At 42.2% G+C, this 23276-nt stretch overlaps 3 protein-coding genes across 3 annotated transcripts; all 3 read right to left on the minus strand.

The window, feature by feature from the left end:
• Positions 1-391: 391 nt before the first annotated feature.
• LOC136427015 (uncharacterized) lies at positions 392-4268 on the minus strand. The gene is made up of 5 exons (XM_066415733.1): positions 4182-4268; positions 3486-3671; positions 2327-2478; positions 1966-2160; positions 392-1743 (listed from the first exon to the last, which is right to left on the minus strand). Exons 1-5 carry the CDS (start codon positions 4266-4268, stop codon positions 1638-1640), a joined length of 726 nt encoding a protein of 241 aa, XP_066271830.1. The 3' UTR covers positions 392-1637.
• Positions 4269-11069: 6801 nt separating this feature from the next.
• Positions 11070-15591, minus strand: LOC136428865 (D-altritol 5-dehydrogenase-like). Its single transcript, XM_066418674.1, has 7 exons — positions 15281-15591; positions 14699-14804; positions 14030-14156; positions 13253-13487; positions 12530-12600; positions 12237-12351; positions 11070-11873 (listed from the first exon to the last, which is right to left on the minus strand). The coding sequence occupies exons 1-7, from the start codon at positions 15371-15373 to the stop codon at positions 11562-11564; spliced, it is 1059 nt and encodes a 352-aa protein (XP_066274771.1). The 5' UTR covers positions 15374-15591; the 3' UTR covers positions 11070-11561.
• A 93-nt stretch (positions 15592-15684) lies between these two features.
• LOC136428864 (D-altritol 5-dehydrogenase-like) lies at positions 15685-23258 on the minus strand. Its single transcript, XM_066418673.1, has 8 exons — positions 23132-23258; positions 21206-21329; positions 20839-20944; positions 20372-20498; positions 18195-18438; positions 17765-17835; positions 17067-17181; positions 15685-16673 (listed from the first exon to the last, which is right to left on the minus strand). Exons 2-8 carry the CDS (start codon positions 21302-21304, stop codon positions 16371-16373), a joined length of 1065 nt encoding a protein of 354 aa, XP_066274770.1. The 5' UTR covers positions 21305-21329; positions 23132-23258; the 3' UTR covers positions 15685-16370.
• Between the last annotated feature and the right edge of the window lie 18 nt (positions 23259-23276).

Raw genomic sequence — 23276 nt, forward strand, 5'->3', positions numbered from 1 at the left:
GGAAGACAAAAAGTTGCCACTAAGCACGAAAGACGGCAGCTCTGGTACTGTGGAAATTTGAACTAGCAGCAAATACGTGACGTGTTTTCGTGATTGAATCGCACAGAATGCGACACTTCGATACTGTGACACCGGGTCGGCGACTTTGCGTTTGCGCAGTCTGATTAATGTCTAGAGTCCTTTATACCGCCTGATCAACGGTTCAAAGTCTGATGTTATATATACATTTCGTTACTCATCATTAACTTGTAGGTAAACGCTTTCCAAATGCTAGCTAGGGTCGGAAACCTTCTCTCACAGGACCTTATGGCATGTTTTGCCTACATAACGGAAATGCAGAGGTGTTGAACCCCAAAAAGGGAAAAAAATGACGGCCGAGTCATACTTTCATAACACAGAACACATGCTTTATTGTACTGCATTGAATAAGGTATCTATAGTCTGGAAGGTTAAGAAACACACATAAGATAACGTAGATTTCAGTCACGGATTCATGTGGATGATTAACACAGTCATACAGGTGGGAGTGCATGTGAGTGTGTGTGTGTGTGTATGTATGTACGTGTGTGTGTGTACGTGTTTGAGTGTCTGTGTCTTTGATTGAGGGCACAACTTCTTATCTTATTCTACAACATGTTCAGTATTATATATTAGAATATTCAAATGATTCTGTTAAATCTCTCCAAGCAGTTTGTGAAAGGTTGTATGAGAAAAGTCATTATTAGGATTATTCAATATAGCAATTGTATACTCACACATGCAATTCATAATGATCCTTTTATCTTGCATGATGAAGTACATATGTTGAATGCAAATTCTACAATTAAATACAGTAATTGTTCACCCATGCAATATATTGATACGAATGTACCGAAATTTTCGCATAACACCAAACTACAAACTTGTCTGATTATAGCCGATGATGATAGTATCATTCAACGAACATAGACGTTTGTACCAAATATATACCCGTCTAAATGTTATCGAAAATCGAATGTTACATATCATATTTCCAGTTCTCATTTATGATACAATTTCCCATTTTTGTCGGCATGCTTCTCAAAATAACTTTTTTCCAAACCAATTGCCGTGTTTACTATGACGTCATTTGCCGTAGGGAACTTAATTACCAGGCGGCAGGAATCAAGAACCGAAAGTATGATTTTTTATCAAAATATACACCAAAATGTAATTAACATTCGATTCTCAATAACATTAGAAGGATGTTTATTTTGTATTGTGACTTAGAGTTAAATACATAGGAAATCTAAGTCTACTCAGCTCAGACGGGTTTGGTTGGGTGGCTGAGTTATCTATCTGTGTCACTCATCTGCATCTCGAGATATGACGTAACATACAACATCCGTGCCAAGTTAATATCACGCACAACCTGTTAACAGCTTGTTTAAGCCACCACTATACTACTGTATTACTGGGCATGCCACTACTACTTTGGCGTGCTCTACAGAGACATATGCTATAGTGAATGAAAGTCAGAAATCAATCTGACTGTGATAAAATAATCTGATAATCTGATAATCTGATAGTCTGATTATCTGATAATGATAATTACAATAATGATAATAATAATAATCTGATAGTAATCTGATAATTTGACTGTAATAAAAAGCGACGTTTTAGGCTACCGGAGAGAAGGTAGCCACGGCTGGGGTACCAGGCGCGTTGTTCATCGCCCGCAGCTGCTGACGCAGGGGTTCGATCCGCTTTACAATCTTCTCCACCCTAGCCAAGAAAAGGAATGGAGTAGTAGGTAATCACTTCATATATAGGCTTAGTAACGGTGAAAACAAATCTGGGAAATTCTCCTTTCCCACTTGACAAGCTTCCTGTGAACAGAAAATTGCGACAAAGCCCCAATGAAAAACATGATTGGCAATGCTTTAGAAATTACCGTAGATCACGATTCAGTACATGTTTATGATAACTTCAATGCCTAATACATACTTTTCCTCGTATGCCTTCACGGTTACAAGGCGTTGGCCGATCATGTTAAGGTCCTCCTGGCACCAAACTGCTGCGACCCCATGCCCTGCTGTGGCGGCAGCGTTAAACACCCCTGCCGCCACCAGCCACCCCGTTCCAACCCCGGCGGTGGTGGCGAGGCCGTAGTCCAGACAAGTGCGGATCACGTTTACAATTCTGATGAAAAGTTGATGTAATTAAATGTCATAACCATTTTACAATGATGATATGATATGATGACACCCATTCTTCAAATATTCTAAAATCAATGTATACAATGGATAAAAAATGAATGAAAAAAAGTACTTTCTATGAAGCAACTATAACACTGGCTCATATTCACCCGAAAACAGCGCCAGAAATGTGATCGTTCTTCCTCCGCTTTATGTCCGCTTTGTTGTGGTCCAGGTCCTTCTTGAGATCTTTTAACTCACTCCTGATATCCTTAAGATTCGACAGCATGTTGACGATCTCCATGGTATCGATGGCTTTTGACTGTCGTTGAATTGAAAAATAAGAGAAACATCGTTCAACTTAGCTTGTTATCAATCAGGCGCTGACAAATTGCAAGATGGCTGGGATATGAAATCACGAATTTAATATGAACTAGAAAGGCAACATTTGCAGGAGCAAATGCAACATGTATCGCCCATTTCCCTCCCCATGCAAAGAGCGATTGTGGCATCGAGGCTAACGTTTGTTGTACATGTATGTCTCCAATGTTGGTATTTGAATAAATAATTGAATTGAAGACTAGTCAGAAATGGATCTCTCCCAATTTGAAAGCATATGCATAGATGGGCTCTTCTCGGCACCCATATTCATACTGGTCCATTAAAAAACACCTCCACCAAAAATACTGGAGCTTTTTGATGGTCAACCAAGCCCAAAGTTGAATTTTCAAAATGTCCCCCACGTACAAGAATGAACTCTTCCGGCGGCAGACCAACACGTATCATGCAAATTTCAGACTCGCAGGCCAGCAGCACGGGGCTTGGGGTCACTGACCTTTAGGTCGTGTTGGCAATCTTCTCCCAAAAATACCCTCCAAAATCGTATTTTGAAGTGATGTATGCCAAAAGTGCGAATGGAGTTCTTTGAATATTTGTTCCATGTATCCCCATAGTAAATGTCAGGTCATTTGGATATATTTCCAGAGCACAGGAGGCCAAAAGCCTGAAAAGGTACGTTTTTGGTCAGAAAAACCTAAATAAAATCTGTTTAAAGGCATTTATAAAAAAAAAATGAAAAAAAACACCCCAGGGTATTTACCCACTCTACCTGTATACAAAATTTGAGCCCATTTGGCCCTGAGACGACCGAGTGAATCAATTTGAAAGATTTGACAGGAGAAAGAAACATTACAAACACAATATGTACCGCCCATACCTAGTATGGGCGATACATAATAACTACTTAAGCATTAGGTTCAGCGCACAGATGATGATAGATTACGAGCGTTTAGGTGCAGTAATCAAAACAACACAGAATTATTCGCGTACCTCGTTCAGTTTGATGCCCATCTCTATCAGTTTCTTGTCTGCTTCCTTGAGACGGGCTCCAATATCCTTCAGTTTTTTATCGTAGCCCTCCTCAGCCTTGCAGTTGATTTCAAACTCATTCAGCTTGGTCCAGGTGTCCGCGCACGCGAGGAGCGCAAGGAACGAGTGGAAGACGCAACTGGCAATCTGGTTAGATTGAAAAAAAATGCGACATGCAGTTGATAGATTGCGCCAAGATATAGTCTTGATCTGTTTGCCGAAACCAAGTTCATCAGAGAATTAATGGTTGCTCACAGGCGTTATACATACACATCAACTATACTTTATGATCAAATCTGATATAAATTTAAACTTAGATATATTAATCTCAAGAAAATATGTGCTTCTGCCTTTGTGCCAAAGTTCAATGTATTTCAGAAAATACAAGAGTCTGAAAACCCCAAATCTCCATGAAATTTGTTTTTATATACATATATGTATGGTGTTTTTAATTTGCCAAAGCTATTTGGTGTTGCTGCTACTTGTTGTGTTTTATGTGCCATATGTTGCTTGGGGAATTGTTGTCCTAGATTTGAACCCAACAGGTGCCAGCTATCATAGTATGCCTACTATGGACATATAGATTTTTCTCATTACGTATTGAAATTAAGTCCCAATTTGCATAATTTGCAATTCATTGTGTATATCTCTGTCAACCCATCCTCGTTCACCAGGACCCTTCCGCTCCACGTTACATCGCTCGCGTAAAGGGCCCTGGTAATTATAACATGGGCTGGCATCCATGGTTATTGCAGGTCGACGAGACTTGCTCATGAATAATTAATGAGCTAACCCTTATTTGGCACAAACGGCAGTTGTAGCTCATGAATAGTTAATGAGCTAACCCTTATTTGGCACAAACGGCAGTTGTAGCTCATGAATAATTAATGTGCTAGCCGTAACACGTAACATGATTGGTTGATAGCTTCCCAGCGTTCTTTGCGCGCTGGCTTCCGATGAGAGGAAGCAAACGGTTTTTAACCCCTCTGATTGGCTGAAGCTGTTTTGGTGGCGATATCGTCATAACCATGGATGCCAGCCCATGTTACCAGGGCCCTTTACGCGAGCGATGTAACGTGGAGCGGAAGGGTCCTGGTGAACGAGGATGTGTCAACCCTACCTGCGTACCAAATAACAAAACAATCTGTCGTTCCTTTCTTCAGTTATTCTCCTTAGAAGAATTTTACAAATGCGCCATTGCAGTTCCGGTGACACGTACCAGGGGGCCCAAGATCGACCTTGACCTAACTCCTCCCAACACCTACCCACATACCAAATATCACTACAATCCATCTACACGTTCTACAGTTATGCTGACTTTAAGCATCCGGTGACACAAACAAACACAATCCGTCCACAAACACGCAAACACACACGCAAACACACTAAAAACAATATCACCAAGAAAAAGTCTTTTTGCATGGAGATAACAGACTTATTTCTCACCCTCGTACAATTAACGCCATTGTACCTGAGCTAAACCATACTTTTGATTCTCCAAGTAACCAAGTAGACATTGATAGACTCACCTGAATCTTGATGACCTTCCCCACGTACTCCAGACGTGCAGTCTGAATTTTTCCACAGATCTCCTCCACTGCGGCCTTGGGCTTCATGCCCTTGCATTTGGTCATCAACTCCTCTGCGGTTGTACATGTCTTGCTTAAGACGTCCTTGCATTTTTCACTGCCACAGAACTTTACACATAAAGATGAAGAAACAAAAAGATGACCACATGAAGCAAATACGATCAGGGTTGAGTCATAGGGGACCAAATCTTCTGATAGGTGACGCCAAAGGCTTGTTTAACTGACAGTGTAAGGGTTGTTGCATTAAGGACGTTTATCTCATTTCAAAATGGCTTTTATATATGCTTTTATGCAGGTTTCATTTACTTTATTTTTCTTTCTGGAGTTTACCAGTACACACGGCTTACGAACCACTGTTCAAGTGCTATTGTTTGATTAAAGTTTGTTTGTGCCTTTGATACTCACCATGCCCCGACGTTGTGCCCTTGGGGAAGGCACTTTACACTACCTTCCCGGACGGTGGAGTGACGCCCACCGAGCCTATTCGACTAATCTGTCAAACTGTGTGCCAAAAAACACACTGCGGATTTGGTTGCCGATGTGCCAACATCTAGCACATTTGCCACTGAGAACCGTTAATTTTTTTTGGGTTTTGTTTGTGCCTTTATTTAGTCTCAAAAGTGTTGCTAATCATGTAGACAGGATTATCAAACAACCTTTGATGTTCAGACTAACCTCTTCTACCCACTTCACATGCTCACTCCAACCCGTCGGCAAGCACTTGCTGTACTTAGCTGCGTCGTCTAAGAGGCAGCTAGCATTTTCCACGTACACCCCGTCGACGAGAAGAGTCTGATACACAGATCTAGCAGCCTCGCCTGCTCGTTCGACGTGCATGAGGTTTGGGGCATAACCTAAAGTGAAGATAATTTCCAAAAGAGTTGCTTATCTGTAGTTCATTGTTTATGAAAACGAATTTTGATAAGTATTACATATGCCAATTGACTACTTAATGTCACTCTGGTCTTCGTCGAACGTGCCTTGTACATGTATATCTTAAAACTGTAATTGCGAAATCACAGACAGCTCCAAGAATACTTCCTTGTAAATTAATAGCCTCTTCCACCTACTTAATGACATGGAATGTCTGTCACCTGCCAGATAATGCCGATAAAGTACTAATTCTACCAACCCCACATCAACTTGTCACTGACGCAATTCCGACCTTTGTTCTTCACCTCCTGTCACTTTGTGGTGAGACGTGCATGTAGGAAGGGACAGTAATAGCACTTCCTATCTTCATACATATGCATGGCATTCTTGTAAGAAAAGGCAGTCAAAGGTCAACTACCCGACATTTGGTCGTTCAAAATTTTACATTGACAGCTTAGTCCAAAGTATGCATCTAGTGATAGTTAGCAAATTGTATACGACAGACACTGACCGAAGGTAAACAAGTATATGATGGCCTTTTTACAACACGTCCAAACTACATCAAAATAACATCTACTGCGTACCGGCCACCCCAAACATCGCTAAAAAAAGCATAATTTTCCACACATAAAGCATAAGTTTCAAATCGGTACAGGAAAAAAACAAACTATCCTGTACTATCCAGCTCCAAAATGTCAACCTGTAATACTAAGAAAAAGGCTCTTTTGCCTTACCAAGGATACTAAGTATATTCATGGTTATAATATGGTCCCTCTGCGCCTGAGTATAATTACCAACCTTTGCCCTTTATGGAAATAATTGCGGGAACACGGATAGATAGACACATGCACCGAACACAATACCTCCGTACACGGAGATGACTAGGATGCCGCTTTATGAAGTCCACATGTTCCTTTTGTTTGGCAAAGAGGATGTGTTAATTGTTACTGCATACATTCATTGTTATGTAATCTCAAACGTCCAAACATTTATCAAACTGATCCAATTCCCTCCTGTCTCTTCACTTATGCTAACAGAGACTAACTGCATCATACTTAGACTGCTGTCGTTAACCTGTCGATACAGAAATACGACATAGGTGTAAAACAGTGAAGATTCACGACTTTACACACACACTGTCTCTCTCTGTCACATACACACCATCCATCCCATACTTGAAATTGGTTCAGCTTACCACCTGAAGCACCCGGTTGTCCATGATCAAAGGATTTCTTCAACTTCTCCAACTGATCGTCAATTTTCTAAATAGACAGATAATGATGTTGCATCTTGGGGAAAATCTAAATCTTTAATGTTGAACATCAAAAGAATGACTTTGTAAGATAGGAATGATCAAGTCCAAATTCCAGGGTTTACATGTACATGCGCGAGCGTTTGAAAAAAAAAAGCAAATGTTATAAATTGTATTGTTAACCTCATACCTTCACCAAGTGATAACATTTTAGTGATGTATTACACATGTTTCTCTTTTCATATGCAACTAAGGTCCTCATTTGCATAAATCATGTTGGTCATCTGCGCAACATAAAACAACTTTCGGCGCTGTAAACATCATACAGCTAGGGCTACCCCAAAGCGTGGTCATTCCTTAATGTTTTTATTAATGGACAACGTTGAATTGTGTCTATATATAGCTTCATCAAAACGCAAACTTACCTTCATCTCCTTAGCCTGTCTTGCGGGATCCATCGCTTCCTGCTGTTGGAAGCAAGAGAGATAATCGTCTAAAGAACTGATGAATAGACACAAAGCCTTGCTGTGCCGGCTATCAGCTATGGTTACCAGTGACAAACGGATATAATAGGATACGATTGAGCGCCATATGCCACAAGGAGTGTTATATTTCATTTCTGTGTCTGTACTATGCAATTCTTTTACAGGATCGGGTTGTACTATCTTTTTTCACCTTTGGCGACTGTAACTGTCTTTGTGTGTGTGTGTGTGTGGGGGGGGGGGGTCATACTTGAAGTCCAACTTTTAAGGGTCTCGATGCTCCTGACAGGTTTCAATATGTCTTTAGATACAACAGCCCCCACACTGCAAAAATACGTAAATATATAAAAGACTGCTTTGTCATTAGAAAAAAAATACTGAAACTGATGATTAGCTCCACTCGATTTTAACACTATACAAAAAACTTATACTAGCCCTTATTTTGTTGGTACAGTAATTATGATATAGTTTTATTTTATACCTCCGTTTTAAACAATGATTAATAGTTGCTGCCATACTGTGTACAATTGTCGTGTGATAAAGCTTATTCAGTATCAATCATGCGCTTACTTTTTGTATGCGCACTCGTGTGAACCCCCATTGGGTATAGTCTGCAGGAAACAAGTTGTTTTGAGCTTTGACCAACCGCTGTGCACCCTGGGTTTCGGCCGCGAACGTAACTTAACCCTATTTAGACTGGGCTTTTTGGGTATTCCTGGGCCGGGGTGGAGGTAGGTGGGGCTCATTCGCTCCCTTCATAACTTCCAAATAACGTCATAGAATGGCATCATATGTATTCAGCAATCCCTTGGCATATGGCATCTTGCATCGGCAATTTTGAAATTTTGAAAACAATTTTCTTCAACTTATTACACCCAAAAAAACAATGAAAACGACAATCGAAATTTTTGATGAAGAAAATACCAGGTAGTGACAAATTCGAAGGGGGAAAAGCCTGTTACCTTAACTAATGACATGGTTCGCCATCATGTATTTTGACCGATGACGTCATCAAATAGGCATAATTTATGAATACTAAATCATGAAGGCTATATTAAATCACATATGATATAAATAAAGTAGGAAAGAAATTGTGGTTGAACAAAGTAATCTTGAAACCTCATTGTTTTAACCAAATTTGTAAATTTTGTAAAATATGCATGTCAGAAACCCGTTGCCATGGAAACAGGAAAAATTACGATCTTATACAATTATTATTGAATTGTTGCCAACAAAATTCTAGGAAAATTCACCAAGTTTGGTATTCCTAGCATATGTCAGTAGTTATACCACGTCAAAGTTGGCGCGGGCACTTTTAGCCCCCTTCCACTTTCTTTATGAGGCAGTACATGTACATGTATGTAAGTAAGTATGTTGCGTTCAAAACCTTTCACTGGGTACGGGGATTCCCCTCACAAGTCAAAATTTCCCGCCCGCCCGCGACGTTTTGAATTCCCCGTGAAAAGAATATAAAGTACACATTACAGATTATTTATCCAAAGTGCATTCTAATTGGAATCCCAGCTGGTCAAGCCACGCCAGGCTAGCCCATCCGACGTCAGAATGAATTTCTTGTTTCAGGCATAAGTATTGTTTATGAACTACATACACGGCTACTTACCACGTATTCCATCTTGACTTCCACAAGATCCTTCTACAGTTGCCGGACTTGAAACACTCTGGCCGACTCAAAGAAGGGACGTAAATGTGAATGAGGACCTGGGACAAGGTCAAAGAGCAGACAACACTCGGTTTGAAGTACCAGCAAACCTTCACCAAGAGAGTTATGTTTACGGTGCCGTTTGTCTTTGTGAGTGCATTTTTGTATGTGATAGATAGCTCTAAAGACAAAAAGTAAGTGGTGTACGTTCGTGGCTCCCAGCGCCTTTTTTTTAACTGGAGGGGCCGATTATGTTTGAGAATTTGAAAGAGAATAACTAAAGAATGGATTGACCTGAACGTCATGATTTTTATATGTAGATAACTTAATTAAGTAATAATTTACCAACTTAGATACTAGCTATGCAAATTCGCAAAAGACAGAAAAAGCCATAGATATGCACAGAGTAGGCAACGTACCACGTACCCGGTCTTTCTTCAGACAGTTTTTTGACAGGTCCGGTCCGCTCGACGCCCAACGCTCAGACTGCACGCCAATGGAGTGTCGAAGTGTTCAGAACAGGTGCTTTCCGCGTAGTTATTCTGGGCTATGCCGTCATCGAAACTTTGGGGAAGAAATTTAATCTACGGCCGGGGCTCCGAAACTTTTGATAGGAGGGGGGCATCTTAAGCGGTATAGCTGGCCACGCATGGGAGGGTTTGCAGCGGCTATAGAGAATTTCGCATTTTATCAACACCCAACGAATTTGGTTAGCTTTGTTGTACATTAGTACCATAAGATTTTAAAGCGGTGTTCGTTCGTCCCTCTATGGTTAGAATGGGAGAGTCAAATGTTGTTTACGCAGTTGACGCGCACAGCCCACAATGCCCTTTGAACTCGATGACGTCATGAAAATCCCCGCAGCGCGGGAGTTTCCAATGACTCACCCAAAGGTACTGTTAGTGAATGTAATTGTTTTCCAACGTTCGGGGCTTTCCGACGGTTTTGCTCGGACCAGACAATTGAATGAGAGGGTTTGCAGCTTTTCAGAATTCCCGATAAGACTCAAGTAGCATATATGTCAATGAATTAGGTTTTCTATGTGGTACAGTAGTATCACGTAATTTCAAAGCAACGTTAGCACGTCCTTCTACAATTAGAATGGGAGGTGTTTAAAGCTTGTTTACTCCGTTGACGTGGTGTTAAATTACAAAGTAAAGCACCGCAATGCCCTTTGTGTCGTCATGAAAATCCCCGGCCCGTGGGAGTATAAAAATAACTCACTGTTTTCAACCGATCGGGGTTTTCCGATGCTGGGGCCATTGAGTCGTTGGGGATGGGCGGTCTGTTGTCCAGAAGACATATAGAAGTGACTGCTGTGTTGGGGGGTAGGCTCGAACTATTAATATTTCAATTCTTAGGTGGTCCGACTGGGGAGGAGCCATTTAGAACTGTATAACTAAGGCTATTGGCTTACCAATGTAAAACGCACGATTCTTTGTGACGTGCTTAAGTTGAACGTCGAAAACAGTACAAAATAGAACAAAATAGAATGTACAAACAGATGAAATTTTCTGTCAACATGTCTTTATTTCGACTTAATCCATAATATAGCCAATTGCCGATGTGTTTAACTTCCAAATTTTCCTCCTATGACGCTAGAGTCTAATATTCTATTTCTATATCAAGAGAGAGAGAGAGAGAGAGAGAGAGAGAGAGAGAGAGAGAGAGAGAGAGAGAGGTAGAATAAGAAAGAAAATGGTTTATTGATTGAAAAACTCTTGCAGCACAAACGGCTGAATTTTGGTTCTTTCAGTGTGTTTTAAAAGGTACCTCACATTACACATACTACAATGTAGCTGACATACTTTTGTAACGGAATCCCTTAAGGTAGTCCAGACGAATGTCTTGTAAACTGTTGCCAATGTCATTGCCTCTAAAATTCGGACATAAAGATACTTGGCGAACAGGGCCTTTCTTTCAGTCGCCGTAGTGCGTCAGAAACTAATTGGGTATTCATATCAGATTATGCATGATGGGTGCATATTTTGAAACGACTCTTTTTAATCAATTCGTCAGAGCCTGATGTTGCCATCGAGTTTTACGAAGAAAGGCGGCTCAATTGTTACTGTAGCAGCATCTCTTCACCCTAGGTCAGATACATCAATGCTCGAGACAAGCAGTACTTCACTGACCCATTAGGAGAAGCAGGGGTTACGAAGGCTTGACGAGTGAAATGCCTCAGTTCATGCAGTTGTCGAACTGAAACATGGCCTTGGAAATGGTCCCCTTCTTGAGCTGCGCGATGGCCTCCTGGTACTCCTGCAGGTGGAACATCTTAATGCCCAGTCGGGAGAAGTCGTTCAGGTAGCTTCCCGACATGCCCCGCACCAGACCCTCCACCGTGTTGACCATGGTGAAGGGGTTGATGAGGCAGCCGACGATCTTCAGCTCCTTGGAGAAGATCTCGAATGGAGAGATGGAGATTTTCTCCTTGGGAGGGCAGCAGCCGAACTGGACGAAGGTGGCTCCGGCACGGAGCCAGGAAAAGGCCTGGAAGGACGAGAAGTGATTTTTTTTTTTTAAATTTTAACATCTTTATTCAAACATACAGCCCTATGTTTAGGACGACTGGGCCGGTAAAGCACCCATAAGCCGGTCCGTGGGAATGGTTACTAGGCCAAAAAAACACAATTCTGTATCTATGTTGTATTCATAAAATGGCCTTAAATTTAACAATGCAATTATGGCTGCTTTGGTGACATCAAACGACACCACACTATGTATATTCAACTGTTACAGCATTCACTTTCAAAACTCTAACATAATCAAGGATGAGGCCAGCTGCGTTTCTGACGATGCTTGGGACTTCAAGCCACCGATATCTACTAATCTGGAATTTTGCTTTAAAAATACCTGCTCAATAGCAGGCGGAAATCCACTGCAATCCACAATGACGTCATATCCGGTTTCTCGAATGTTTTCTTGGCTGATGCAGGACTTCAGTTCATCAGGGTGAACCGCCTGATACCTGGTGTTAGAAGAAATCGTTCGATTAGTGCAGAATGGACTAACAGATTGTCTAAGCAAGCAATCCCTGATAGCTGCGAATGATTGATTGATGAACTGATACAAAAGGTGAGGAAACAACATTATAATAATGATATCTAAAAGGCTGATACTAAGACGAAATTCAAAATGAGAATTACCCCAGTCCGAGAGCAGAAATCCTGTTGCGGCGTCCCTCTGCTGGCTCGCTCACAGTCACATCCCGGTAACCCTGATAAAGTCATGCAAAACAAATGCACTATACATAGTTGACAGGTGGTCTACAAGTTTCATATATCAATTCATGCAGCCCAAATTTTAACGTAGAATATATGCCTGTACATTACCAGCCTTATAGGTTGACGTTAGTTGAGGGTTTTTACAATAACGGTAAAACGGGTATCTCACAGAAGCTGCGGCACGTTTGCGACCTCGCTGCGACCAAGCGATTTGACAGAGCGCTCAACGAATTTTATCGATAAAAATGAATCTTTTTACGCTTTGTGTGATTTGTTGTCCTTCTAGGCATACCTGTACGTTTTGAATGATATCCCATTATAAAGTCAAGGGTAACACAAATCCAGTTAAGGACGCAGCGAGGTCGCCAACGTGCATCAGCCCAGTGAGATACCCGCTTAAAGTGTGTTACCGATTGGGTTATCCTTAGTATCAAAGCACCATAGACGGATAAATCTAATCATTTGAAGGTTTGAATTTCTCCAAACAGATTTACCGGTGGTAATGACAGTATCCAAAAATTAAAGGGCAAAAGCCAATCGGACACTGCTGCTTTTGCCCTTTGGATGCTGTCGTTACCACCGGTAAATCTGTTTGGAGATTAGTTAGGAAAATCAGACACATGTATATAACGCTGCACAAGATACCTTGTGGTGAAAGATCGTAGACCACAGCACCCCGATAATTCCCGCCCCTAGAATGAGTATCCGGGAGTCCAGGGAAGGGTTGTTCAGGTTTTCCCAGCCGCGCAGAATGCACGAGAGCGGCTCGCACAGAGCGCCCTGGGGAAGAGTCACTTCCGCCGGAAGTTGGTGCACCTGCTCAGACGGGACCATGCAAAAGTTGGCGAAGCCTCCGTTCTGGAAAATCCCTATGGTCGTTCTAGTTGACATCAAAAAGGGAAACAAATAAGGAAAAATAAAATACATACATTTGAGATCTAGAATCGGAAAACTAATCTTGAGGACCATTGATATAAGTTTTATGGGCATAAATAAGATAACATCAAACTGAATTGTATTCTTTCGACGTACAAATCTAACTAGTACCTCTCTTGTTCGCTCATAGGCATCGGTTAAGTATTCATTTGATCATTAAAGGTTGAGGAGTTTTATCGTATAAAACCTAGTTTTCCAGTTCTTTTGTCAACTGACTAAAGATAGCGGATGCTGTCTAAAACGTCCTACTGTATCCAAATTTCATCCAGTTGCTTGAGTCTTTTGTCGTATTCCCTTTACTCGTATCAGCCTTACAATGCTTTTAACAGCGTTATAAATCATAAATAAGTTCTTCTTCGCCTCTTGTCGTTTTATGACTGACTTTTGTACAGCAGATACGTTCTCAGTTATGTTAGCAAGAAGAGTTGTGAAACAAACGTTGCAAAACAAAGTTGAAACAAACAAACAAACAGTGATGTATCCTACCTAAGTCCCCCGTTCTGACAATGGTTGGTTTGTGCCTTGAAACACTCCCTGCAGTTCCCGCACCCACGGTTAGGGTCCACACACACACGGTCTCCTGTCGTGAAGCCCTTCACACCTGGACCGATCTCTGTTACAACATTAAGGCAAACATACTGTTTAAGACCAGGAGGTATAACAAGTACAAATGTAAAAGCGTAGCGTCCAGTGTTCCCCTCACAGTTACAGTAAAATAAAGTTCATGCTAACAAGCCTATATAAGCCTATACAAGCTGTCCACCACCGAACAATCATGGCCATAGTGTGTCTAGAACACGAGATACGTTCTGTTGCAGTATCATGAAAAGCCACCAGGTGGTTAAAATTCTAATAATTACTTCGATCGGACAAGACACAATAACATAGCAAATTTCATGATTATCCAAGCTTTTAAACCACAGTTAAACAAGCAAACAAACAAACATTATATGCATGCATGTTTAACGCTACCGAAAACATATTATCATACAGTAACAGTATGTATTATATCTTGGAGAAGGTCATTAAACTCAAAATCTATCACCATCAGAAACCTTAGAACTCAGTTGATTTCGGAGAATATGTTTTGATCGCTATAAAAGGTAGCACGAAATCTAGTTTCAGTGAACCTTATTTTCAGTCCACTCGTCTGACCTGTAATAGCCCCGGAGAACTCGTGACCCAGAGTGACCTTCTCGGCTGCAGGGAACTCCTTCTGGATGATGTGTAGGTCCGTGCCGCACACACCTGCATAGGCCACCTGTAGGGCCATAACCCGGGGATTATGATGGACCAAACAGCTAAGATATGTACATAGGCCATACTATCGCCTATAACAATAACAATCCACAACCCAAGGCCAACACTGGTCCCGCTTTTGTGGACCAAGGACCTCCTTGCGTGGACGATGTCCTACGACATAACCATAACACCCATGTTGACCTTATAATTGTAAATCAATATGAGGTTGACTCCGTATGATTAAGTTTCTCAAAAGCTGGAATCAGGCAGATATCGATGGTATGTTTTTTATGCAAGGGAATAGTCATGATCATGTGTGACATAACATAAGAAATTAAGAATATGTTTGTTGGTCGCTTACCGAAGTAAAATTTGATCAGAAATAGTGCATCATTCATAGGCGGTCTGTGTTTGAGGGGCCTCTAGTCATGAAAGGACTCCGAAGTCCATGCCGACAGCTCTACAGTATGGCTGTAAGCACAGAGATCATCCTACCTTTATGACGACCTGTCCATGACCGGCCGTGGGTACAGGCACGTCTACCAGTGACAGCACGTCGGCCTGGGCGTCCCACTGTATAGCCTGCATTTATACTCTACCACGATTTCAGACTGCCAGACTTGCAACGCACCGGTCCAGACCAGTACTTTGTATACCGAGTACAAAGCACAAATTTAAGACGTCTATGTTATTGCAAACAAAATGGCTCAAGAGGAAAGGTCGCATCTCCTGATCAGTGTCCAAAGTTCAAGAATTGCGCGGCGCTGCAACTACGAACTGCGTACATGTTTGCAAACATCGCCTAGCTGATACATTACTTCCGGGTTACTGGTGGACCGATCCATTGCAGGTTGGGTGGTTTTATTGTAAAATCACTTTACTGGTATACTGTTACAGGCTTGCGCTAGGAGAACCGTAAAAGAGCGTCACCTCCGACGGGAGTATTGTTTTTGCCTTGATATGTGTGCTCGCAGCTGTAACTCAAGGCCGTTGGGATGAATTTGTTTAAAATTTGGCATGTCGGTTGTTATAGATATCCTAATGACGACAAAGTTTTGGACCGCAGAAAGACTGAAAGTTACACCGCAGTACCGTAGAAACCTACTAGGGGGGCCATTATCGAACTTGACCTTTAATGCATATTCTTTGTTAAGATACGCCTTCATACAATTTGTGTGGTATGAGATCGTTGAACCATAGTTTGTACATTAACGGTAAACTCGCCGCTATGTAACGTATTTCCTTGGTTGTGTCTAGTCTTGCAAGTCGAGCATTTACGGACAATTAACATCTATCAGACCACTACAGATGGTTGGCAATCTTATTTAAATTTAAGCTTTTTCTACTGTAGAGAGATCGAGGTACCAGTCCAACGGAATTTTTTCCTCGCGACTTGGATCGGGAGTGTTTATTTGGTTGTGCCGAGACTTGCAAGTTATACATTGCTTATCAGTTAATTAGTAGTCACCAAACCACTAATGATAGTTCAATCTTATTCAGAGTTGAGCATTTTCTACTGTTCAGAGGTATCAGTCCATCGTGATTTGAGACTTTGAGTGCTTTCTTAGTCGCGCATAGGCTGTATCTAGACATGCAAGTCGAACATGGCCTTGGAGATGGTTCCCTTCTTGAGCTGCGCGATGGCCTCCTGGTACTCCTGCAGGCGGAACATCTTAATGCCCAGCCGGGAGAAGTCGCTTAGGTAGCTTCCCGACATGCCCCGCACCAGGCCGTTGATGGTGGTTGCCATGGTAAAGGGGTTGGTCAGACAGCCCACAATCTTCAACTCCTTCTGGTAGATCTGGAACGGGTTGATTGTGATCTTGGAGTCGGTGGGGCAGCAGCCGAACTGGAGGAAAGTGGCCCCGCAACGGAGCCAGTTGAACGCCTGGAAAAATATATATTGAATTGATATTAAAGATTTGCAGTCATCAGAAGTAATGCTTAGATCACATTTGTGGAAGTGGCCCGAGGGAGGAAATATGTCCCGGTGGTCTGCCGCACACTGAAAGGATACCTCTCAGTGTTCGCACGATTAGCTCACGGCGCCACAGAGTGTCCGGCGGGAGCCCTTTTTTTAGTTGGGACCTAAGCATAACGACAAGCATTTCGTCATGATTTGATAAGCTGTGTTCTCCTAGCCAAAGTGAATTTTAGTTACAGACTGCATGATTTTGGGGAACTCCACCTTATCCTAGTAGCAGTAAGACGAATTTAGGTTATGACAGAAACATTCAGATCTTCTGAAGTTCTGTACGTAGGTCGATGACGTCAGAGCTACCTGTTCGATGGCAGGTGGGGAACCACTGCAATCAATGATGACGTCATACCCGACATCCTCGACGTTTCCGTGAGCAAAGCGAGCCTTGATCGTGTCAGGGTGAACAGCCTGGAATCTGAAACGTCACAACCCGAGACAAAAGATTTACAAGTTTACCGTATTTTTGGAATCTTTTCGGCTATATATTATATATCCTGGGTCGTATCTTGGTCCCATGGCCATGCTTGATAAGTTAACCACATTTTGGGAAGCTTACCTGGTATGTATCCTCGATTACCTGTTAGCCCTATGTAATGGACATACTGATAAATTATAACATAGTCCATTTGCTCAGCGTTCTCTACATCAGGGCACATAGCCTGGATACCAGACCATTCGCGCGATGCAAGACGATAACCCCTTTAGTCCTGACCGGGGAAGGCCTAGTAGGGGATAGAGTTGGCACCCGGTCTCTAATATCTATCGCGCTTAGAAAGGTAATTAGGGGCCCGTGTGCTAACTGTAGTGGCCGTGCAAGTTGCTTCCACTGCCGAAGGACTAGCGACTGTAGCACGGTGGTCTGATACCCAGGCTACAGGGCACATTGAGACCAGTCAGGTAATGATTCTGCTGTTGTGAAAGTTAGACGTCGCATCCTAAAAATCCAATATCTCATGTCTCAACGTTACTTTGATAGTTGCTGTAAGAATGTAACGTACCCGAGCCCCATCCCCATCGCAAGCTCCCGTCGTCCTTCTGCCGGCTCGCTGATGGTGACGTCACGATAGCCCTGCAAAGAAGACCACGAGAAGTTATAATACATGTAAAGGCACAACTCTCGGGCGATAGTCATCGTGAAGCTTGTCCTCAATGAAGCGTGATCTTTCTTATTGTTCGGCTACATTAGTACTTAAGGTGGCCAATAACCACGACTAACGACTTTAAAAAGTACATGTTGCAGTCAACTTTACATTTATAGCAGACTTTGAACTTTGAGTTTTTGTCAGAAAGTGTCTTACTGTAAGACGGTAATGTGAAATGTTATGGCGTCGCAATGACGTAATCAGTAGTTATTGGGCCACGGTTATTTTTCAGAAAATAGAATGTATGAGTCAAACATATCTATGTAGTTTTCAACAGATGATCGACCTTAAAATGGAGGAGACAAGACCACATGACGCCGATGTAACCAGCACCAAGCACCAACACGCGAGAGTCGCTAGGGGGCGTCCCTAAGTTTTCCCAGCCCCGCTGGATGCAGGAAATGGGTTCCACGAGAGCACCGTGTAGGAGCGTGACGTCATCGTGCAGTTTATGCACGTGACCGGTGGGAACTGCGCAGAAGTTGGCAAAGCCGCCGTCCCTCCGTGCACCAACAGAGTTCCTGAGGTGTCTGCATCAAAAGAGGAAAAGAGAAAGTTGTCCAAAACAACAAAAACAAACAAAACAAGACTGGCAATGAAAACAAATACATTGCCATGGCGACGGTAGTTGTTGTTGTTGTGTTCATAATTTTACTGTATCCTGCTTATGGCACTGATAGGTGGTGCTGTTCATACGGGATTTCCAACGAAATGGGCTGATGAGTACCTGTTCTGTTGGGCAAATACAGACACATACACAGACACCGACAACGACAACACAACTACATTCTATCATGCATAATCCAACCACCGGAATGAACATCATAGACATAATAGACAACTAGAAAACAACACTCGGTTCTCACTGCTTGGGTTCCTACCACAACAATGACCATTCTACTCGGACAGAACTGCTGTTTACATCAATGCCACATTAGCCAAAATCTACAATTATCACCAATTCTAACATCATACTTATCCGCTTACCAAAAGGCACAGCACGCGCAATGCAACAGCATCCTTTGAAAACTTATGGCTCATGCCCCAAAGACATCAGGAATTAAGGTGAATAGGCACGATGTACATGAATACGTAGTAGCTTAGGAATTCGTGTCCTTAATGGAGTGCCAGAGACTTCCTGCTGGCTAACATTCCAAACACAACTGAGGACCTATGATCTAAAAATAGCTGCGCATGCATGGCACACATTCTATCATTCCTGGGATACCTCTGACCTAGATACTAATGGAATACCAGAAGGGGCACAGATGACCCACATTCCACCATTCCAAGACATGAGGTCATGGGGGGCTAACATCCAAACATACCAGACTACCCAAGGGAATTAACCTGGATGATAGAAACCAGGTCCCGGGTAGTAGGTCCCGGGGACAAACATCCAAACATACCAGAGACATTATCTTAATGTGTACTGTACCCTGCCTAGGGCACTGATAGCTGGTGCTGTTTATACAGGATTTTCAACGAAAAGGGCTGATGATTACCTGTTCTGCCACAAATACAAACACACTCACAGACCTAAGGCCTCCCTGAAAATCAGTGCCAAGCCACTGAGGGAGCTATCCTAGTAAAAGAATACAAAAATAGATAAATGGATCTGAGTGGTCATGTATACATAAGCCTGGCACATCTGGTCCACAGATGTGGTTGCCTGCTTCAGTGCTTTGTATGGACGTACTTCTAGCAGTGCTCCACAGATGAATAAGAACGAACTCAATTCAAGACGCGGTGCTCCGCAGATGAATAAGAACAATCTCAATACAAGAAGCCGTGCTCCACATATGAATAAGAACGATCTCAATTTAAGTCTTCTTACTCACATATGTAATTAGGTGTAGGGGAAGAAATTCCTTTCTGTCCCAGGACACAAACATACCAACATTCCTGTCCGCTATAAATACCTGTTGGCACAGGCAAATCTGCACCATGTGCATCGGACCTTGAAAATGCCTTTAAAATTCCAAGAATTCTCAAAATTGCACACAATACTACACCATTTCAGGCGACATACCGTATACCCCTGGACAAATGCCTGTACAATTTCTAGAATTCTTGCAATCTGCACACAATACTATATCATTTGGCTCGCCCCTGAGGCGTCGCCAAAATGTTGCAATGTATTATTGTAGAATGTAGAATCATGGAGAAGGCTGGGAAAATAAGCTGAAGTTAGATATGAAGATAGTAGATGATTTGGTTTAGTCCGTTCGTTTCCGACAAATTTGTCAAACGGAATCTCATTATCAGTGACCCTAGCTCAACACATCGGGCAAGTTAAAGAACCCATCACACTTATTGAAAAGCCTGGGATTCCTTCCCGATGTGAGTGGATCAAATAAATCTGTCTAGATTTGCGGCTTGTACTTCAGAACAAACCTCTGAAGCAGTTTACAGGGTATGCAATACAAACGAACAAACAAATCTAAAAAAAAGATGCCCTACTGCAGGGGTCCCCTGTGACAGTAGTTGACCCGGCCCCTCGAGCAGTGATGACAGCTGCCACAGATGAAGCACGGGTCCACACAGACCCTGTCTCCGACTTTAAACTGCGTCACTCCGTCTCCAACCTCTGTAACAGTAAGTTATAGCACGGAGGTTTTATGGTTATAGGCGGGTTCACGGTTCAAACTACGCTAGCGCAAAGTGATGCATAGTGGGTAATATGTCCCCCGAGACATGGATAAACACGTCTGAACATGTATTCTTAGTCTAGTCTAGAAAAGAGCTGTTTACAAGATTAGAGGTCTTCACCTTTGACATATTATCCACCCACAATGCATCTCGCTGCGCATGCGCAGTTTTATATGCCTTATTACTGGGTACATGGATGCAATAGAAAGTGAAGAGCATTCCCAGCATTGCATGTCTCAAGAACACCCTAATCAAAATAAATGCAGATGAGCTGTTACCTGTGATGACTCCCGAGAACTCGTGTCCCAGAATGAGTCTGTCACCGGATGGGTATTCCTTGTTCATGATATGTAGATCGGTTCCACAAATACCCGCGTACGCCACCTAGGAATGCACATCAAACGGCTTTTAGAGGCTATGATTGTTAGGTTGAATTTTTCTTTGCAGGAAAGATTTACAAAATGGATTCCTTCTTATTTAGGTCGTGACACAGTGACGATACATATTTTTTTTACGATTACATCATTTTCTGATACATGCTTGTGAAGGCTTTTTATTACTTTATTTTCTAAGTTACAAGAACATTATAGATTTGGTATTCTCATAAGGCAATTAAGTAGGTCAAAAGTTAAGAACAGCCCACACCTTTATGACTACCTCTCCCGCAGAGGCTGTCGGTACCGGGAACTCATCCAAAGAGAGTTTGTCCACTGTTTTATCCCACAGCAGACCTTGCATCGTCATCGTGGACGTCAGATCAGTCTGAGCCCTGCTTGGCGAACAGAGGATTGTGTCACATATTATAAACAAGAAACCGAAGCTCTCATACCTTAGTTATTTTGAATTTCTAGTTCTTTTTAGTACTAGCTGTCCAAGGTGGTCTGTCATACATTTTCTTGCCAGCCTACGGGACGAACTTTGGACCCGGGCCATGCCAACATTCCTATCCTGTCAATATCCGATCACACCATGTACCATCCTCAAATAATAACTGCCACAGATCTAAACAGACAACTACAGACATGATTTTCGCTTTAGTCACAGTGGGACAGTACCCACATGGACCCGCCTCCTCCCCACAAAAATGAAACAGCCCTTTTAGGTATAGCCGTCATGTTGTTGACACGTAACCTATATGACCCTCATTGCGGTATCCAGAAAGTCCGAAATGGACGAAATGGAACGAAATGGAACGAAACGTAGCGAAATGGAACGAAGTGGAACGAACTTAAACAAAATATGTAACATTATGAAATGAAATACCAGTAGATAGCGAAATGTATGGAACGTTCTAACATTCACAGTAGACCGGAACAGGAAGCATTTAAATACAGAAGTGAGTGGTAAATAAAGAATGTAACGTGTTTTATTTCTTGAATCTATTTGATAATATCAAATATAACGAGTTATAATCATGCATATGCTACGTACTAGTTATGGACTAAAACCGTATGTAAATAACTGAAAAGTCGGAGTTTGATTCAACATGTCGGCAGCACGCCCACAGTTCCGACTAGAAAAGTCCCCGGCAACAATGGCGGTTCATTTGCATGCTGGGTTCCCTTTTCCTTCCCGCAACATGCAAACACGCTGTATAAATGGTAAAATAACGTTTACCTCATGCCCTCTTGGTGGATTATGAGAAGGACAAACGCGGCAAAACCGTTGTATTTGTTATTATGTCATGCCTGGGCCTGATACGGGTGTTCCGGACCGTGTGATAACTATCCGGATCACATAGGGTTCGGGAGTGTTATCACACAGGCTTCCATAGAATATTTCGAATGCATTTCGAGCGCGCCGGTTGCGCCGCCGTCGGAAATTTGAATACCGGATTCGGAGATTAGAATCAATGTTGTTGCAGTTTTGTGTTCGAGGAATAAAATACAACACGTTGTATTCCGCATCACCCTCGGTCCCAGCCCTCCCGCGGGTCAGATCGCCCTCCGGCCTACGGCCGTCGGGCGATCCGACCCGCGGTCTGGCTGGTACCTCGTGTTGTATTCTATATTTATCAAATAGACTCAAGAAATAAAACGTTATATTATTTATTTACCACACTTCTGTATTTAAAATGCTTCCTTTTCCGGTCTACCGTAAATGTTACAACGTTCCTTATATTTTGCTATCTACTGGTATTTCATTTCATAATGTTACATACGTTGTATTAGTTCGTTCCATTTCGTTCAATTTCGTTCCATTTTGTTCCATTTCGTCCCATTCGCCCCACTTCGTTCCGTTTCGTTCCATTTCCTTCCGTTTCGCACGTTCTGGGGACCCCCTATATTTCAAGCGTTAGTCAGACGAAAATATCCAAAGTTCACAACCCTTACGCGTGACTTCGATCGCTGTAAACAGCTCCAGTCGTCGAATATGCCTCTGCCAATTTTTCGTCCTTTTATGAGAAATCAAACTAAGTTGTGCCACGAGTTTGTAAATACATTGTCTGATTAATAATTTAGTATCAGCGAAGTATGTCTCAGAAATTCATAACTGCTTGAAGAAAGGTTCCTTGCATTTGATAAAAAGTATGACACCAAGGAATATGAAGGAGACCAAAATGTGACTCACTGTATATATCAGTTTCAGGAAATATCTTCCTAGTCTTATCCAACAATTCGCGCCGTCACCAATCAACCAGCGTCCACACGTCGACTGTTGATCTGACTTTGTCTCTAAAATTGAGATACTTGCACTTTGAAACGATGCCCTTCAG

This window comes from Branchiostoma lanceolatum, chromosome 2 (assembly GCF_035083965.1).
Source record: "Branchiostoma lanceolatum isolate klBraLanc5 chromosome 2, klBraLanc5.hap2, whole genome shotgun sequence".
Taxonomy (NCBI): domain Eukaryota; kingdom Metazoa; phylum Chordata; class Leptocardii; order Amphioxiformes; family Branchiostomatidae; genus Branchiostoma; species Branchiostoma lanceolatum.

Excerpts from the sequence above, each read along its gene's own strand:
- LOC136428864 (XM_066418673.1), bottom strand. The coding sequence starts at position 21,304 with ATGACGATGCAAGGTCTGCTGTGGGATAAAACAGTGGACAAACTCTCT. Across the intron at positions 20,945-21,205 it reads CGGGAGAGGTAGTCATAAAG|GTGGCGTACGCGGGTATTTG; the intron begins GTGTGGGCTGTT and ends GTGCATTCCTAG. Across the intron at positions 17,836-18,194 it reads CTTGTCTCCTCCATTTTAAG|GGCTATCGTGACGTCACCAT; the intron begins GTCGATCATCTG and ends TCTTCTTTGCAG.
- LOC136427015 (XM_066415733.1), bottom strand. The coding sequence starts at position 4,268 with ATGGATGCCAGCCCATGTTATAATTACCAGGGCCCTTTACGCGAGCGA. Across the intron at positions 3,672-4,181 it reads GTCCTGGTGAACGAGGATGG|ATTGCCAGTTGCGTCTTCCA; the intron begins GTTGACAGAGAT and ends CAATCTAACCAG. Across the intron at positions 2,479-3,485 it reads TGGGCATCAAACTGAACGAG|TCAAAAGCCATCGATACCAT; the intron begins GTACGCGAATAA and ends ATTCAACGACAG.
- LOC136428865 (XM_066418674.1), bottom strand. The coding sequence starts at position 15,373 with ATGCAGGCTATACAGTGGGACGCCCAGGCCGACGTGCTGTCACTGGTA. Across the intron at positions 14,805-15,280 it reads ATGGACAGGTCGTCATAAAG|GTGGCCTATGCAGGTGTGTG; the intron begins GTAGGATGATCT and ends ATGGCCCTACAG. Across the intron at positions 13,488-14,029 it reads TGTCAGAACGGGGGACTTAG|AACGACCATAGGGATTTTCC; the intron begins GTAGGATACATC and ends GATGTCAACTAG.